At 34.9% G+C, this 20,312-nt stretch overlaps 1 protein-coding gene across 1 annotated transcript; it reads right to left on the bottom strand.

The window, feature by feature from the left end:
- Window positions 1–15,751: 15,751 nt before the first annotated feature.
- Window positions 15,752–16,840, bottom strand: LOC113280526. The gene has a single exon (XM_026529138.1). The coding sequence runs from the start codon at window positions 16,838–16,840 to the stop codon at window positions 15,752–15,754; it is 1,089 nt and encodes a 362-aa protein (XP_026384923.1).
- Between the last annotated feature and the right edge of the window lie 3,472 nt (window positions 16,841–20,312).

The raw sequence follows: 20,312 nt of genomic DNA, 5'->3' as shown, positions 1-20,312 counted from the left end.
CATTGTCACTTATTCTTCATTTTAGTTTTGTTGTAAGTGCCAACTGGGAACCTTTCTTTTCTTAGATGTATCATCACCAATTCGCCTTCTTCAAATGTTTTAAACCATCTGTGTTGAGCAGCATCTGCCTTGTACTTAGCATTAGAATCTTCTAACTTTGTTTTAACTTCTTGATGAAGTTGAGAAGCTTTGTCAACCAATTGACCATCTTTAACATGAGACTTGAAAGGTTTTGATAACACAACCAAATCCAGTATATGATTTGGTACTTTTGAATAAACGATAGAAAATGTATATTTACCTGTAGAACGGTATGGTTCACAAATGTATTGAATGAAAATTCCATATGAGAAAGAAACGTTTCCCATTGCTTTGCTTGAGACTCAGTAATCTTAGCACGAATTAAATTGCCTAATGATTTGTTGATAACTTCAGTCTGTCCATCAGTTTGTGGATGTGCAGTAGTACTGTATTGCAATTTAGTTCCAAATCTCATCCATAAAGATTTCCAAAAATATCTAAGAAACTTAGTATCATGATCCTAAGTGATATACTTAGGTACTCCATGTAGAAGTACTATCTCCTTGAAGAATAAAGAAGCCACATTCGAAGCATCAGTAGACTTCTTACATGCAACAAAATGTACCATTTTTGAATATCTGTCAACAACGACCATAACTGAATCATTGCCCTTAGCTTTACGAGGAAATCCAAGTATAAAATCCATACTTACATCAACCCAAGGAGCCTCAGGAACTGGTAATAGCATATACAAACTAGTATTTTGAATGGTACCCTTGGAACGTCGGCAAACCATGCACTTCTGAACAAATTTGTGCACATCTCTCTTTAAAGAAGGCTAATAATATCGTTCTTGGACTAAAGAAATAGTTTTGTCACGACCAAAATGACCCCCAAGGCCACTGCCATGCAATTCGTGAATAAGATGAATCCTCAAAGAACCTTGTGGAATACAAAGACGAATACCTTTAAAAAGAAATCCATCTTTAATAAGAAAATAATCAATCCCAGAAGACATAATCCCACATTGCTCCCATATTGTCTTGAATTCTTCATCATCAATATATAAGTCCTTGATGTACTCAAAAGCCACACTTTCACTGCGAAGACTGTCAAGAAAATGAGCACGTCTACTCAAAGCATCAACCACTTGGTTCAATTTTCCACTCTTATGTTTAATAGAGAAAGTATATTGATTTATGGTAGATATCCATCTATCATGCATTTGGTTTACCTTAGCTGAAGTTTGTAAAAACTTCAAAGCTTGATTGTCAGTGTTGACAATAAACTCATTATGCACCAAATAAGAATGCCAATGCTTCGATGCTTGAGCGAGAGCATATAATTCAAGCTCATAAGTGGACCATTTCTTCCTAGCTTCTGAGTTTTTTCACTGTGAAAAGCAACTGGATGATCACTTTGAGACAATACAGCTCCAATTCCTAATATAGATGCATCACAATCAACTTCAAAAGGTTCGGAAAAGTATGGCATTGCAAGTACTGGTGCACTACATAACCTTTCTTTATGAAGATTAAAACTCTTATCTGCTTCTTCAGTCCATAGAAATTTTTCTTGCTTCAAAAAATCAGTTACTCCAGCAGCTACAGAGCTAAACTTGCGAATAAAATGTCTATAAAAAGATGCTAAACCGTGGAAACTGCAAACATCTTTAATGGATGTTGGAGTAGGCCATTCAGAGATAGCTGTAATTTTAGAATCATCAACTAAAATTCTTTGGTCAGAAATAATATATCCCAAAAAATTTATGGACTTGGACAAAAACTTACACTTCTTTAAGTTTACGTAAAGTGCAATATATCCTTAAGAGCTTGAAATACCTGAGATAAATGAAGGAGATGCTCTTCTTTATCACGGTTGTATATCAAGATATCATCGAAGTAAAAAATGATAAACCTACCAATAAAAGGTTGTAGAACTTGATTCATAAGCCTCATAAAGGTACTGGGTGCATTAGATAGTCCAAATGGCATTACTAACCACTCATATAAGCCTTTTTGAGTTTTAGAAGTTGTTTTCCACTCGTCTCTTATTCGTATATGAATCTGATGATAACCACTTCGAAGATCAATTTTATAAAATATGTTAGAACCAACAAGCATATCTACCAAATCATTAAGTCTTGGAATTGGGAATCTATACGAAATGCTGATGATAATCATGTTGAGAGCTCCACAATCAATACACATTCTCCATCCTCCATATTTTTGTCAACAGGAAATGCTGGACTAGCACAAGGGCTTTTACTTGACCTGATCAAACCTTTCTCCAATAAATCATTTACTTGACCTTGCAAAATCTCATGTTCCTTTGGAATCAATCTGTAATGATCTTGGTTTGGAAGAGAAGCACCAGGAATGAAGTCAATCTGATGTTGCAAATCTCTTAAAGGAGGTAAAGATTTTGGCAGTTCTTCAGGAAATAAACCATGAAACTGAGTGATTAGGTTGTACTCTTTCTGGAATGACTATCATTGGTTTAGAATTTTCATGCGAACTAAGAGTATGTGTATGTAGTTGTTTCAAAATACTAGCTACTAAAGCACTTATCTTGCCATCACTATGTTCTTTATAAATAGTTGTAGATTGGGAAGGAACTAATACTTTTTTCTGCCATCTTTATAAAAGGTATATGTGTTTTCAAAGCAATTGTGAACTACACACATATCATACTGCCAAGGCCTTCCAAGTAATAAATGTGCAGCAAACATATTAATAACATCACATAAAACAGAATCTTCATAACCCTTGAGAGCAAATTCCACAAGACATTGGTGAGTAATTTTTTGAGAAGAAGAACTAGTGACACAACCTACAGAATATGGGTGAGAATGTGGAGTAACTGGTAATTCTAATTTTTGAACTACCTCAGCTAAAATATAGTTATCCATGCTTCCACTATCCATTATAAGATCACGTGTAACTCCCTTTATTAAAACTCCTTGTTCTGAAAATACTATTTCTTTGTGAAAAAGATGGTTGGGAAAGTAAGAAGGGTCGAATCATACCTATGGAGTGTTTACTGTATAACTCTCCAACGAAATTTTCATCTACTTCTTCTTCCTCAGACTTCTCTAATTCATCATTAACTAAACCGTTGTACTTATGTGTATGTTCTGATTCCTCTTGCACAAGTCCATGAACTCTACGACATTCTGAACAAGTATGACCAGGCAATTGACATTTATTACACTTTTCTCCTCTGAATTTGGCATAAGGATTCGGGTTTTTTCCGGAGGAGGAAAAGATGTTTAGTTTTTACTAGCAAAACGAGTATTTGGGTTATTACTTGGTTGAGAAGAAACTGATTGAGTTTGTTGTACGGACTGAAATTCAGTAGGAGTAGGAAGAATAGGTGAATGATTCGTTGGTATAGGAGCATTAGTAAAATTGGTAGTCCGAAATTGTTTTCGACTAGGGATATCATCCTTATAAGAAGGATTTTCACTGTAATTACTGTATGAAGAAGAAGTTTTAAAGTTACCTTGATATTTAGAATTCCTTCTTTGAGGAAATCTTTGAGAACGAAAAATAGGTCGTTATATCTTGACAGCTTGCTAAATAGCTTAAACCATGGTGTAAACTGATTGAGTCATTCCTTCTTTAGTTAATCGATTCAAACCTTCGATAAATCTAGCTACTAGTTGTTCTTCAGTTTCATTGAGTTTATTACGTGCAACTAAGTTGTAAAACTCAGACACATATTCCTCCACCAATCTGGCACCTTGTCGATAGTCTCTTGGTAAATTATCCCTAACGAGATATTTCATCCTTTTCCATGATCGTACTGGTGGTTTACCAAAATTTCTTCAATCTTCACCTAGTTTTAACCACCAAGCTGCAGCACCTCCTTTGAGTTTGTAAGCTCCAAGCTTAACCTGAGTACGTTTTGGTATATCTATGTATTCAAAAAAAGCCTCAACTTCATAAAGCCAGTCTAGTAATTCTTCAATTTTGAATCGCCCACTGAAAGTTGGAATGTCAGCTTTTAGCTTGTACTCTGATAGGGATCCAGAAAAGTTTTGATTTGGTCGAAAAAGTTTTCCTTCATCTCCATTCTTTTCTAGATAATCTTCAATATCGTATTCACTACTGTTATATTGAGGGTTAACAAACTTCTTGTGATGTTGATAGGTGTTTCTCTCATATTGTTTTTTTTTAACTCCTTCTGCAGTATGAGTATCATGAAAAACATTATCTTTCTTTTTATCTCTGGAAACATACTTTGATCTATAATGTTTCCCTTCTTTCTGTGATTTATCCTCAGCATCAGATTTTTCTTCACTCTCAGATTTTCTTTCACCTTCAGATTTTTCTTCTCCTTCAAGTTTTTCTATTCCAGCAGAATCTAGTCTAATATTCAACTTCTTTATGTCTTTTTGCACATCTTGCAGAATACTGGTTATATTTGCTAAAGTTGTATCATGGTTATCCAACTTTTCTGTAATTTTTGTAACTTCTGCTCTAGTAACTTGATCTCCCATTGAAGAAAAGAATTATAACTTTCTGTAAAAGAAAATTAGGGTTGTGTTTGCGGAAGCGTTTTTAAGGATCGGGTTTTAAGATAAGAATTTAAAACCTAAGGCTGTGGTACCAACTAATGAAGAACAAACTAGAAGAATGCAATATGGAGATTGCATGTGATGAGAAGAGACGAAAGGTTGAGAAATAACAAAAAGAAATTGTAAAGAACAGGGAGAAAAGATTGAAAGCAAGATAGTTCAATAACTGTGATTAATGAAGATAATAACTGTCTCTCAACTAACGAAATATGCATAAACAAGAGTCTAAAAATAGCTAAACACTAAAAGAAAATATAATAAAACTCTAAAACAGGGTAAGCTAAACTTGGCTATCAAGTAAAGAAGAATCTAGAAAGGAACATAGAGATGTTCTACATCACTATGTAATTTCTGTTTGATTTCAATGAGTTTGTGTTTGTTTTAAAATCACTTAAACACCATAACTTAAACTTAATGATTGATGCTAGAAGAATTCATGAGGACCCGGAACTTGGTTTTTGAAGAATATTAAAATTAGCAATTTAATAAGAAATGGGTTGGATAAAGAAGATATTTTGCATTACATCTAGCCGTAACTAATTGAAAATCAAAGCACTATCTTCAAACGATAAGCAGTTAAACATACATAAATTAATAATTACTAATTTACTAATTATAAATAAAAGGGTTACATCCTCAATTCTAATTAACAAGTGCATGTAAGTCATCAGTAAACTCTTCTGGTGCAAGCTCTCCTTCCACCTCAAGGGCGGCGCTCAACCTTGGGAAGGAAGTCTGTTGGTTTGTTCTATTATTTTACATGAGCTTCTACCAACCCTTCAAGACAACAATAGTAACGTTGACCCTTTTGCACTATTTCTCTCACCATCTCAAATACAAGATGAAATGGTTCCTATTTCCTCAATTTTCTTTGCATACAAGGTCGGCAGGCTAAATCAAATTGATCATCGGGATGATAGAGACACTCACCCTTGTCATTGTTGATGAAGCAGCCATGAAGTGTCTCGCAAACCCTTTGTGAATTTCAGACACGGTAAATTCCCTCAATGTCATGAGAGATGGCAAGATCCAAACCGCTTTCGAGTCCCTCCAGCAACAACAGTACCATCCATACACCACAACAATTCCCCATGGCCTCTATTCTCTCCTTGGTTGTGGTTCTTTGTGTAAGAGCCATCAAAACTGAATAGGAAAACACCTTTCATGTCATGTAGAGGCAGTAGAATGCCTGTTGTAGGAGATGGCTGAGATGATTGTCCAACCTTGGTCGTATGTAGCTGCATCTCAGTCATACGCGCTACATCTGATCTAGGTTCCATTGATGATAATAGTTTTTAGAGAGAGTGAGATGAAAAATTGAAATCTTAGACATTTTTTTTAATATTATGATTGATTACCAAAAATGATGAAAAAAGTGTGAAAATGAAAGAATAAAACATGATAATGAAGAAAAAGATAACGTCAAAAGAGAATGAATATTTTTTAAAATGTGTATTGAACGATCAAATTTAGGGATTTAATACGAATGAGGTGTATCTAGTAACTTTCAAAGTTATGATAACCATGTTAAGTTGTTGTTGTTTCTTTGTTTTCTGTCCAACTCACAATAACCATAACTTCTCTTTCATCGTTGATAAAACTCTAAATTCATCCTCTCTTTCACCGTTGATAAAATTCTAGATTGATCCTCTCTTTTTTATATTTTTATTTCACCTTCTTTTGTCAAATAGTGATGGTTTTATGTCTAAACCTATATAAAACTTCACTGAAATCGGTACTTTATTCTCTTATAAAACAACAATCACTTTTTCTCCATCTCATTTGTTTAGTAAAAAAAAAACGGTGGAGTTAAATGATGAAATAAGATTTCCTATTTTATATAGGACACCACAATCGATTTCTTAGATGACCGAATGAAGATAACTGTCAATAGAGTATTCTTGACCTTTTAATAAATTATCCTCTTGTATAAAAGATAATAATATTCACATTAACTTGTCGGACATAATAAGCCAATGATATACTTGCACAAGTGCATCAATTGGTTAACAACTTTATACATGCATTATAAATTGGAATGCATCAAAACTTGTAATATCTTTGATTTATTAATATTTGTTGTGTTTTGAATCCATAACGTTAAAGCGCGTAATAATATAATAAGATAATATTGATATATTATTGAACTTTTTCTTAAAATACTTACATGATAATCTTTGTACAAATTTAAATCCAATAATAATCCATAAGACTAAGTTAAAAAAATTCAGTTGAAGTCTATCCATTGAACATATAATTTACAATAGAATATTCTATCGAGATCCCAAAATATGAAGTATTTAGCTAATGTACAAAGTATCATTTAAATAATATACAAATTTTCTTGATTTGCAGAATAATACACATCAAGAGAAAAATTTGAACGAAAAGGAAATATATACTAATAATCGAGGACACACATAATTAATTTTGATGAGGTTACAGTTTGAATTTTCTTTAAACAACTCATAATTGTTTAAAATAGATCTGGTTTTCAGTATTATCTTGTCCATCTGTCCAAGTCACAATTAAATTTTGGCATCATGTATGTTGAAATTAGTAAGCACGTCTTGTTGAAGTCAATTCAGGAGTTTGTGGGTTGCTCCAAAATGACATTTGTATTTTTTTATAGAATTTAAAACTACAATCCCACATGCCCCAAAACTGTCTATCTACTATTTTTGATGAATTGTTAAAAAAAAACAAAAAAAAGGTGTGTATCGAAAGAAACTTCTTTAATTTATATACCTACACGGATTGCAAAGATGCAATCCGTTTTTTGTGTGATTGTTATGAATTCACTTCAAGAAAAGTTTATATATTTGTTGATTATATGTATATGCAAACTTGTTGCTAGAAGGAGAAGTTTAATCAAGAATCATTTTACTATTTACTAGTGGTTAGAAAGTTGCACTTTTATGTTTCTTATATCATGTGGAAAATTATATACTTAATCATTATGCAAGTGCTTATGTGGCATATGCACCTTCATATCTTGTTATATTTGTTAGAGCATTGATCAGACAAACTCACAAGTTTTGGTATGTCAAGCTTGTTGTAAAATTTAGTTGATCAAAACTATATCTTAATTTGTAGTCTACAAAAGCCAATCTTGGACTAGGAATAAATCATGATAATTTAGTATTAGAATTCACCAATCGACCTTGAAGATTGAAGACTGAAGAACAACAGAGATCAACAAAGGTATATGAAGGCTGACTATCTTATTTACTCATATTTTCTACCATTCTATCTACTGATACAATGCTTATGACTTAAGTATTATGAGAAAAAGTACAAAGAAGAAATTTCGAGTTCAAGCTAGTACTTTATGAATCTCGAATTATATTTCAAGCAATGGGAGTTCTAAGAATTTATCACGTAATGGGTTGAGAATAATTTTTTGTTCAACATATCGGAATTGTGTATGAAGTTTATAAGAGACATCAAGTTATATTCGAGACATCAACTATGTAAGGCATAACTAAGAAAATTTTATTCTACCCGGTCATATTCTTTAGTCATGTCAAGTAAAGCGTTCATCGCTCAGGTTGTACAACCAACACTTCATAATTTTTGATTGAAGTTCAATTTCTTTTAATTTTCCCAATCGAAACTAATTTCATCAAATTTCTTCAAAATCTTTGAATTTCACTATGAACTTAGTTTAATTTATTCAAACGACACTTTATTTATTTTCTTCAATCAGCCAGTATTAATTTTAGAATTTTGGATTTTTAAAAATTTGTGTCATACAATTTGATTTCCTGTATATATATACTTGGCTAGATAACCGTTGTTATAGTGTGGTCCAACGAAGAAACAAACCTGACCAAAGATTAAGTAGGCAACAATTGCAGAACAATCAGAGTTTGTTAATAAAAAATATAGTTCATGCACCCTTTCCTATGAAACCTTTGCCAACATTTATAAAACTCAATTATAAAACACCTTGTCGTCTCTGTAATTATATACTCTAGAATAAATCATTATCAAAACTTTTAAATAGTCTTCACAATAATTCTACCGATGAAGATAGTGTGCCAATTTATCGGTTCGAGTACACCGAATTCATGAGATGCATGAGGGAACCGGTATGATTATATGTTGAGGTTTTTAATTTTTGCATATATATATATATATATATATAATTATCTTTACATCCGTAGTTACTAGTTATTTTTTGAAAATAGAAAAGTAAAATCACTTGGAAATAACTTCTTGCAGGTACTTGATTGACTAACTTACAAGTTATTTATTTGTATTTTCTAACTCAATTGACTTGTCCTAATGTGTCTTATATGATGATGATCCATTACATGCAAACTCAAACATTATTGATATGCGTCCAACGAGTTAGGTAAAAAAAAATCATACCTTGCTCAAAATGAGTCAGACATATAGCAAGTCAGACATCCATATAATGTAAAATGAAACGATCTGACATAGACCCATTCCCAGTCAAATCCAAACTCTAGTCGTGGTTACCTTGACTTTGACTCAAATTTCATACACAAAAAAATAAAATACACTGTTGCGGTTCCATATAACAACGAAAGAAACCCTGGCCAAACCTATGACCTCTTATTGTACCCGTGAATAATCCCAATTTCATTTTCTTTATAGGGTTTTTCAGCAACCTTGAACATTGGTTTTTTCATTGGATGACCCATTGTTGTTGTTAATAAATGATCATGCAGACTGCTACAATGTCGAAGTTCACTCAAACGTTTCATCATCCTAGTAGTATAATCAAGAAACCCCAAACTCACTTCACAAATTTTCCCGAGATAGACATGATCACCAATAACAATCCCTTCCACATTACTAGTTTCCCCAAGATATGCATCACCAACAACAAGCCCTTCCATATTTCATCCTGCAGCAAGAAGGATACAAATACGATATCCAAGAATGGTGCAAACTCCATGTTAACCTGTGATAAGTTACAATTGCATATCTTTTCTGCTTTTGAGGTAATCCTCTCTACATTTAAACGGGTACGATCCTTCAATTCTTTCTCTTCTTTAATTCTTATATATTTTCTACTGTACGCTAATGCCAATGATTTTTATCTTTTTTTATATATATTTTTTATTGTTGGTGCTTTCATTTGCGACTAAAAAACCCTATAGATACATTGTAGTGAATGACCAAATATTGTATAGGCACAATGGTAAGGAGATTATTGGGGTTGTTCAGCACGTGATGTTATCGTAACGGGTTATTTGAAATGACTCTACATATATGCTGAACTTGGTTTACTAGATAATTTTAAAATCAGTAGCACTGACTTATGCAATCAGAACTTACTCGATGTGGAGAGGAAAGAGAAAATATGGAGAATTTATACAACAGCGGAATGCAAGAACGAAGATGTGGAGAAGATGAAGAATGAGACAAAATATAATAAAAATGCTAATGATGAATTGAAGTATAACCATGTTTGGGTGAATCCATATTATCCCGTTGAGATAAAGGTATGAAATATTTAAAGTTATTGTTACAGTTGATATGAATTGTTTTTGTTGTATGAAGCTTTGTATTAACTTTTTGTTTTTCTTATACAGTTTGATGTGATCAGTCATGTTACCGTATGAGAACTGAAAACTCCTCGATTCGAGTACTACATGGAATTAAGGAGGAAAGTGTTATCATAGATTGATGAAATCGGAATCAAACATGAAGAAAGTAATGAGAAAATTGGAGTTGAAGTGTTCATTGAGATTGATGGAATCCACGAAGCATTGAAGTGTAAATGAATGTGTCAATAATTGAAGAATGTTTGTTTGTTGATGGCTATTACGTACAATCTGTTGATGATGAAATAGTTGATAGTTTTATTAGCAGGTTATCTTTATTTTTGTGTTTTTCCTTTGAAGATAATTACATCTTTTGGAGATCGCATCTGCAATTCAAGCTTAGGAATGCAACTTTTTGAGTTTCAATATAATATCTATCAAAAAGTTTTCAATATTGTTAGAGCATTGCTCGGTCGAACTCGCATGCATTGATATCTCAAGCATGTTTGTCAATGTTAGTGATCAAAACTATAAGTCTAGATTTCTAGTCTACTATAGATAAGGTATCGGACTAGGATAGAAAGTGTAGTTGAGCTCAAGAACTCCATGGCAATCATCATACAAGACGAAGGAATACTCAAGGAACCGGTGGATCTTCATCGACTAAAAGGTATGTGGAGACTTGAACTTATCTATCACTCAAAAGTCTATTTATCTCCTATCTTGAGACAAAAGTCGTTTTGCTATATAGACTTAGATTATACACATTTGCTATTTCGAGCCGAGTTTATCTCGCCTATCTATTTCTCGAAATATGTGTTGGTAAGCTTTCGTTTTATCCAAGTTCATCTTTACCTAGTGACGAAAGTCATGACAAGTTTAAATCACTTTGAAAATTGCTTACTTTGACGAAAAATAGTTTGTGAGCAACAACTATAAAATATCAACGTCCTCTAAGAATGTTTCAATGATTGAAATGAGAGTTTAGATTATATAACCATTGGAGGATATAAGCATTATTGTGGAAACACATATATGTATAAGTCCTTATTCCTTGAACCGAAGTTTGCGAACTTTGTTGATCAAGAGAACCAGAATAGTGGCGTGAGCCAAGTCCGCGAACTCAGTCCACGAACTGGCGGAAGTTCTCGACCCGAGAAATTCTGTTGGAGTTTGTGAACTCCATCCGAGAACTTAAGTCCGCAAACCCAGTCCGCGAACTTGAGTAGGTTATATCTAAAACGATGTTTGTGAACTTATTCTTATATAAACTAAGGAATGCAAATTGCAAACCGTGGCTATATATTTCATGAACCGATTCGAGTGAATCAAATCGTTTTTGCTTCAATTGTGTCTTGTGTAGTTATATAAGATTTTCTTGCAATTGAACAAATCTCTAACTAGTTCATTTGAGTCACTTGAACTAGTTATGGTGAAGAAAAATATGGTTGATATGAAAGTGATCATATGGCTAACCATTTGGTTGACTATTGTTGAACCAACAAATGTATAAGTTTGGGTACGGTTACACAAGCCTAGGAACGTGCATTTCATTTGTGTGTAACAATCTAGTTTTCGATTAACGGTTGAAAGATATTAGCTTGAATCTAATCAGGTTTTCATCTAACGGTGAATATTGAATGCTTTGTTACCAAGCTAACATTGATTGCAAACCCTGATTTGAAAGACTATATAAGGGAGAACTCTAGCAATTGGGAAACCTAATCCCCACACCTTCTGTGTGATACTAGTTGTGCTAAGTTAGAGTCGATTCTCCTTTAACCTTTGGTTTCTTCTTCTAAACCAGGTTAACGACTTAAAGACTTCATTGGGATTGTGAAGCCAGACCGATACTACTTTCTTATAGTTATGTGATCTGATCTTGATGTTTCTATCGTACGAGTACAACTGTAATAATTGGATTGAGATTGATTTCTCTGAAAGACAAGATATAAAAGAAATCACAAACACTTCGTCTCATCGTTTGTGATTCCGCAATATCTTTTTTCGCTGCATCGATTAAGATTATTACAAGGTGATTGATAATACTAGGCTGTTCTTCGGGAATATAAGTCCAGTTTATCAATTGGTTCATGTTCACCTTGATTTATCAAAAGACGGAATAAAACTCGTAGGTATATTCGTGGGAGACGGATTTATCTATTACCATAGACTTTTCTGTGTGATACAGATTTGTTTATTAAAGTCTTCGACTTTGGGTCGTAGCAACTCTTAGTTGTGGGTGAGATTAGCTAAGAGAATCAAGTCCGTAGTATCCTGCTGGGATCAGAGATGTAGGAGCATAACTGTACCTTGGATCAGTGTGAGATTGATTGGGGTTCAACTACAGTCCAGACCGAAGTTAATTTGGAGTAGGCTAGTGTCTGTAGCGGCTTAATACAGTGTGTGTTCAAACTGGACTAGGTCCCGAGGTTTTTCTGCATTTGCCGTTTCCTCGTTAACAAAATTCTGGTGTCTGTGTTATTTTTTTTCCGCATTATATTTTGTTATATAATTGAAATATCACAGGTTGTGCGTTGTTCGATCAATTAGAATATCCGACCTTTTGGTTGTTGATTTAAATTGATTGAAACTTGGATATTGTTCTTTGGTACCATCCAAGTTATCTTTCTAGTATTTGATAAAGACTCGCAGATTTCTATTTGCTTGAGTATATATCAAATCGAGAGATAGAGATATAAACTCTTTGATATACTTTTTATCTAGATTGAGCCTGACTGTCTAGTTGATTCTCTAGAAAGTATATTGGAGTTTGTCCATACAGATTACTAAGCGAAATATTGGGTGTGGTTGTTGTATTCCCACTTTTTCAAATATGTCAAGGATTTGCAATATAAGACCTATATTGACATGTTGTTCTCAATTTTGGGTCGCGCAGAGAAATGACCAAAAAAAGATCTTCCAAATTCTTACTACTATCTGATAATTACCTAAAACCTTATCATTCCTTTTCCAAGAATTAGAAAATCTGAGTTATCGTACGAAGAAAATGGAATTTAAATAAGCCATAATTAATCGTTTCGGTGAGAAATGTCGTTCTCGAATAAATGCTCGCATCACGTCAAATGGCTGGAGTGGATTTTCTTAATAGGTTTTTTTTTATAAAGTAACCAACTTTTTGGACCATAATTAAGAAACTGGTCGTTTTTTTGAATTGTTTTATAAGCTGGCCGAGTCTGACTTTTTTTGTCCCGTTTTCTGAATAAAACGGGTAACAAGAGTTAAATACTTAGGTGTCAGTTATCCTACTCAGTAAAAGACAGTTAGACCCTCACATGTATTGACTAGGTCGAGTTAATAACATGAGTCATTTTCGATCTAACTCAGTGACTCGGACCAAGTCAGAACATCATTATGTAGGCATTTCTACATACATGTTGAGTGTGTAAAACTGGTAACCATGGGACACATGAGAAATTGATTTGTAAAATTTTCCACATCTCATTCCCTGCATTGAATTCCTATCCATGACAAACTCATTTTTCTAAACAATCACAAACACTAATTGCTCATCGATCTTAAACCATTGATTACAAATAACCCACTGCAAAGCATAAGTTCGAATAAAAGGTGAGAATAGGTCGGTTTTACCAGGTAGAAAAAGATGGAAGAATTAGTGTTGATCCTGCCGTGATAGATGAAGAAACATGCCAAGAAATGTTGGGTCTAATTGGATTTCATAATGTTCATATTACCGGCATACACCTATCCCAACCAAAACTTTGCCGAGAACTACTAAAGGATGATTGAAAAGGATTAGTAGATTACATAACATGTATTCACAGCAACCACACAGAAACTAAATGAGAAAGATAAGAAGACACCGGAAATGGGAAGAGTTATTAGGCGTAAGAAGGACGCAAACGAGGAAGACAAAAAAGGATGATTCAGTAAGGAATAAGGATATACGTGTAATTTGAAGATGCATGATTGACCAAATCAACGTGTTTGACCATTTTGGTGGGTCCAGGTTAAATAACTAACGGAAAGGCTATTTTATATAAGAATTAAAAAAACTGGCCGATTTATTAATTAGGTGTTCAGAAGTTGGTCACTTTATTAATTTTCACTTCTTAATATTTGTCTTATAACGACGCCTTACTTAGTAACTGGAGTTGAGCTGGAGGTAATGAGAAGCAAAATATGTGGTAGCAAAATCTTTGTTTATTCTTCGTTCTCAGAGCTTGTCAAAGATTACAAGGAGAATGGAACTACACGTGTTATATGATGGTTACTAGGTTAATAGATGAGTGCCAACAGTCCCTCATTTGATGTTTGCCAGTGACATAATGCTTTTCAGATTGTTTTTTTTTAAGAGAAAAAGAGCTCAATAGAACTCCACTTTATTGAAGGACCTCAGTTATAGAGGTTTGAACGGATACAAAGGGGTGGAGAATTTGCATTCAACCACATATTTTCATTTCCATGCATAGCATGTTGACATAACAAATGTGCTATATTATTTGCACTTTTAGGAACAGACTGAAATTTCAGATCGACAAAAAATGTTACAACATCCTTGATTTCTAAAATAACTGACCTAATGTTCCATGGGATCTCAGAAATATCTCCAAACACAGCAGATGTGACACTAGAGGCGTCCCCTTAAATTATAATTTTTTTAACTCCAAATCTTCTAGCAAGATCCAACCCTAGTTTGCACGGAACAGATTCCGCTAGTAACGATGAAGTGGCATCAAAAGTACAAGTGCCACAACCCTGGAAATTACCATTGTGATCACGAGCAATTGCACCTGCAGCGGCATTATTAGGAATAAATGCTGCATCAAAATTTATCTTAATTAAGGGAGATGGAGAGGTAGACTAGTAAGGAGAACGATAGTTCTGAGAAGAAACAGCTCCAGCTTCTGAATTTTCCGCCACACATAGTTTAAAGTCCTGTAAAGCATTTTTTATAACAATATGCTATGAAAGTTAGCATGGGAGAAAACAATGTCGTTTCTCATCTTCCATAAGTTCCAGAGAATACACATCATAATTATGTAGCCATTATTCACATTGTCTTCCATCCTTTCAGTTAATAACTGATGGATATTGTTCACCAAAAAAGAATAATCCATCATTATGTTGGCTCTAATGAAAACCAATTTCGATCTGGGACAATCAAAGAGAAGACGTGCAATGGATTCTTCTTCTAAACTACAAAAGGAGCATGCGGTTTCAATGTAAGAAACAAACCTGCCAATGTTCTCTTTGACTGCAATACCATTGTGAATAACCTTCCACACAAAGATCTGAAATTTTTTGTAGAAGTTTGGTAAAGGACCAAAATATTTTCCATGGAAAAGAAACCATATTCGAAGAAGAAGGAATATTGTTTGACAGAAGCTGGTAGAAAGACTTTGTAGTGAATCTTCCTGAAGGAGCACATGACCATGTTAAAGTATCGTGTGATTATGCTTCATTGCTTATATATCGAAGTAATGCACTGAATAATCTCTGGAGAGAATAACTCACTCAGTAGGGGAATTTTCCAAGCTCTGGAATTTGGAATCATCAGATCAGAAACCTTGTTAATGTTGATTGGCAGAGAGGCAGGTCTGTTGATAAGATGGTTCATAATCGATTGAATCCATGGATCATTTCATATGTGAATCTTGTTCCCATTATTGACTTGCCAGAAAATCCTATTTTCTAGAATATGGCGGACTTCAAGCATAATGCTCCATGTTGCGGAGCATTTGTCAGGTTTATCCGCCAGCCAAAACGAAACACCATGTAAGTACTTAGCACTCAGTTTTTGAACCCACATCACATCTTCATTTTCTAAAAACCTCCAAACCAGTTTACATATTAGAGCAATATTCATCAGTTCAATATTTTTAAATCCCAGGACGCCAAATTCTTTCCTTAGTTCCATCTTAGACCAGATTATAAAGTGAAGCTTACGTTCTTCAATAAAGTGATTCCACCAAAAACACCTTTGCACTTTTTTGATTTCTTTGGTAACACCTTTAGGAAACAAACAAAATCCCATGAAGTAAATTGGAATTGCAGAAATTGTTGATTTTGATAGAATAGTTCTTCCCACAGAGTTAACAAAGTGGATTCTCCATCCAGGCAACTTAGAAGTAATTTTGTCTGTAAGAGAATCAAAACTTGATATTCTATAATCTGATTTTAACGGATAAATACCAAGATATTTGTCCTCTATTGTCATTTGCCTGACACCAAGATCTAGAATTGTAGTTTGTCTCATCCACTGAGGTATACCCTTACTGAAGTGTATCGAAAAGTTATCATAGTTGATTAGCTTACCTGACATATCTGCATCTTCCTTGAGCAATTTCTTCAAGTTTTGAATGTTAACTCTTGTATTTTCCCCAAAGAAGAATAAATCATCCGCAAATTTGAGATGGGAGATTGCAGGAGCTCTTCTATTTATTTTATATCCTTGGTAAAGACCTTGAAGTTCAAACTGATGCATAAGCATGGACAATCGCTGGTAAAGACCTTGAGGTGATCCATTTAAATTGATTGAAAATGCCTTCAAAAAAAAATTGATTGAAAAAGAAGCAGTAGAAACACACGCCATTATCAAAGAATTGGTTGTCACTGAAACACCCATAATTCTTAACATATCTCCTAGAAATTTCCAATTGACCCTATCATAATCCTTTGCCATGTCTACTTTCAGTGCAAAGTAACCATATGCTGCTTTGGAATTATTCATCGAGTGCAGTAGATCCTTAGCAACAATGATATTGTCAAGAATCTTACATCCAGGAACAAACGCATTCTTTGACCAGCAGATGAATAGGGTTTGAGTCTATCTGATAAGATCTTAGTCACTATCTTGTATAAGACATTACACAAGGATATTGGACGAAAATCATACGGAGTAGAAGGGTTCTTAATTTTCGGAATTAATGTAATGTTGGTATGATTTAATAAGTCCGGTAAAGTAGAAGAATGAAATATCTGTTGTACAAATTTGAGCACATCTGCACCAACATTCGACCAACACTTCTTATAACAAACCGGCGAAAAACTATCTGGTCCAGGGGAAATAAAAGAACCCATTTTTGAAACCAAACCATCCGGGGTCCAGGGGAAGTAAAAGAACCCATTTTTTAAACTACTGCCCAAGTTTCTTCCATTGTTGGGGCTCTGCATAAAGCATTATTATCCTGTAAAATATGGCTTTTCAGATGTTTAAATGATACAACGATGGTTTGGTAAATGCTTTAATGAAAGCTTATTCGAAATGTTCAGTGAAAGTGTTTAACAATGCTAAAGGATGCAAGCGGACGACAAATAAAATATTTGGGGCTTATTCGAAATGTTTAGGGAAAGTGGTTTTTTTTTTTTGATGAACAATCAGATCACATTTCATTCAATCCAAAACGGTGAATACATGATTGTTTACAAGAAAGAACATCAAAATACAAGAAAATTAAAACCCAAATACAAATAAAGATACCAATTACATGTAATTCACGAAGAGAAAGAGCAAAATACCGCAAAGGTATCCAATTTTTCTATGACAAGTAGAGAGAAAAGATGATATAATCTGGAATCAATTCCGACCATTTTGAATGTTTGTCTTCTATAACAAGAGATGGTCCAAAAAGAAAGGAGTGCTTAGCCCTTAATCTTGTATATATGAACAAAAAACCCGGATGCCCTAAATCCCTTTTGTTGAAGATGAACTCAAAGTGATGCCGTGTTGAATCGTCGATGTTATCAACTCTAGAATAACAAGCCATGAAACAACCAACAAAGAATGAACAAACCACCATCAAAGTGAAGAAAAATCACCCAAAAAATGAAGAAAAAATCGCCCAAAAAGCAAAGAAATGTGCCAAAAGACGCAAAAAATTAAAAAACAACATCTTATTATATTAAAAAATATACTAAGACTAAAGAAAAACAATAACCCTTGCTCAGATTTGGTCCAAATCTGAGCAAGATTATAATGGTAGTTGTTAAGCTATAAGAGTACTGCAGGCGGCAATCTGGGCTAAGGAAAAACAACTTCAAAACTTCAGCATATAAGGGGATTGTGAATCTCTTTTTAATTTTATTAATGGACACAAATCAGACATCGCATGGCAATCTGAATCCTGCATCAAAGAGGCAACCAGAATTGCTAAAACTTGTAATAATTTTTTGGGTTCTTGCTTTGTTCCTAGACTTCCAAATCAGGTAGCGGATATATTAGCCAAACATGTTAGGCCTTTAAATTCTGCTTTAAAATGGGAACACAGAGATGATTGTGTTGATGGTAAGATTATCTTAAATTCTCCCATAGATTGGATGTATGTCACAACACAGAGAAAGAGTCGTCAATGTCGAGGGATGTATACCCCAACGACTCTAGAAAGTCGTCAATGTATTGACACCAAAAATGACGACTCAAACCTGCAACTTTTCCAGGTTATGAAAAATCGTCAGGGTAATATGATATACCCTGACGACTCTTAGCATGGGACATAAAAGAGTCATTATTTTGTGTGTTTATACCAAGACGACTCTGAAAATTTTCGGGACAGAGAGGCTGTTTATTTTTCACTTGGGATCGTTGACGTTTAAAAAAGGGTCGTTCATAGAGGATCGTCATAGGTTTCTATATTATGTTAACGACTCTAATCTAGTGTAAAAAACATGAAAACTAGAAATATGGTCGTTATCTTGATCATCATATACCCTAACGATTTTTTATGGTATCTACATGCATATGAAAAATCGTTAGGGTTTAGGCTTGTCGAATTGACGACCCTTTTACTGTAATTGAAATTTTTCGGGTGAATTTTTTTTCCTTGGAGTCGTTAATGGAGGAGAAAAGAAAAGTCGAGAGGGGAGGGAGCGATTTTTTTTGTTTATTTTTAGTAGAGGGTAAAATAGTATTTTGACAAAATTTTAATACACCCCTGGATGCAAATAAAATGGGTGAGGCCCCTAATTGTTTTTTGGGGCCCAATTAAACTAGGTTTATAAAATGTCTCATACCTTATTTACAAAAAAAAAACGGTCCGCGAGTTATAACCCCAAATGTGTCACTATCCATATACAAAAACTCCAACAAAACAAATTGTTCACAAAAACCCCATTTAATATAAACTGTCTATATTACCCTTCTAGTTTAAATCACCCCAACAAAAACAAAAATCAACCACACTTTAATTCTTATTATGTTGTCACCCCCAACAAGAAATAAACAACCACCAATAAGCACCGCCACCGATAACCACCGCCACCACTTCCGACCACCGCCGCGACCGCCACCACCTCCGACCACCGCCAACGCCACCTTCCGCCACGCCGCCACCGACCACCGCCGCCACCTCCGACCACCACCTCCGCCGCCCGCCACTGACCACCACCGCCGCCACCGCCACCGCCACCGACCACCACCGCTCCTCCGCCGCGCCACCACCGACCACACCGCCGCCACCACCGACAACCACCGCCGCCCGCCACTGACCACCACGCCGTCACTGACCACCGCCACCGACCACCACCGCTCCGCCGCCGCCGCCGCGCCGATACTGCGCAATTGCACCACACTGCCAGCCACCCTACCATCCAGCACCACCATTGTCGACCACCACCGCCACCACCTCCGACCACCACCACCACCACCACCACCACCGATACTACGTAATTGCACCACCAATACCAGCCACCCTACCATCCAGCACCACCACTATCGACCACCGCCGACCAAAAACAGCACCACGACTGCCCACCACCACCACCTCCCAAAAATACGATGAAACCGATTTTGGTTTCATCATAAATACGATGAAACCGATTTTGGTTTCATCTTGGTTTCGTGAGAAATCACCTGCAAGAATTTTTTTAAGAGGTATTATACATCTTCATGGATAGAAATACATTGTTGAAATACGATGAAACCGATTTTGGTTTCATCATAAATAAGATGAAACCATAATTGGTTTCTGCGCTTCAACAACAATACCACCAGTTATGTCTCAAGACCCATTACTCAGCTTCACCTGGTATATCTTTCCATCTAGGTTTACAGGCAATTCCTCATTGTATTGCAGCACTTCATTGCACCTGCAACTACAAATTCACTTCAAATCCCATACCCACTGCATTACTGCCTTCCATTTCAGTTCAAGCTCATACCTGAACACCACAAATGCTCCATCTCAGGCTCAGTTTGATCTTCAACT

This window comes from Papaver somniferum, chromosome 5 (assembly GCF_003573695.1).
Source record: "Papaver somniferum cultivar HN1 chromosome 5, ASM357369v1, whole genome shotgun sequence".
NCBI lineage: Eukaryota > Viridiplantae > Streptophyta > Magnoliopsida > Ranunculales > Papaveraceae > Papaver > Papaver somniferum.
Note: the sequence above shows the minus strand (reverse complement) of the source record. Positions and strands in the feature narration are given on the sequence as shown.

Coding starts and splice junctions, on each gene's coding strand:
- LOC113280526 (XM_026529138.1), bottom strand. CDS start 16,840: ATGAATAATTCCAAAGCAGCATATGGTTACTTTGCACTGAAAGTAGAC.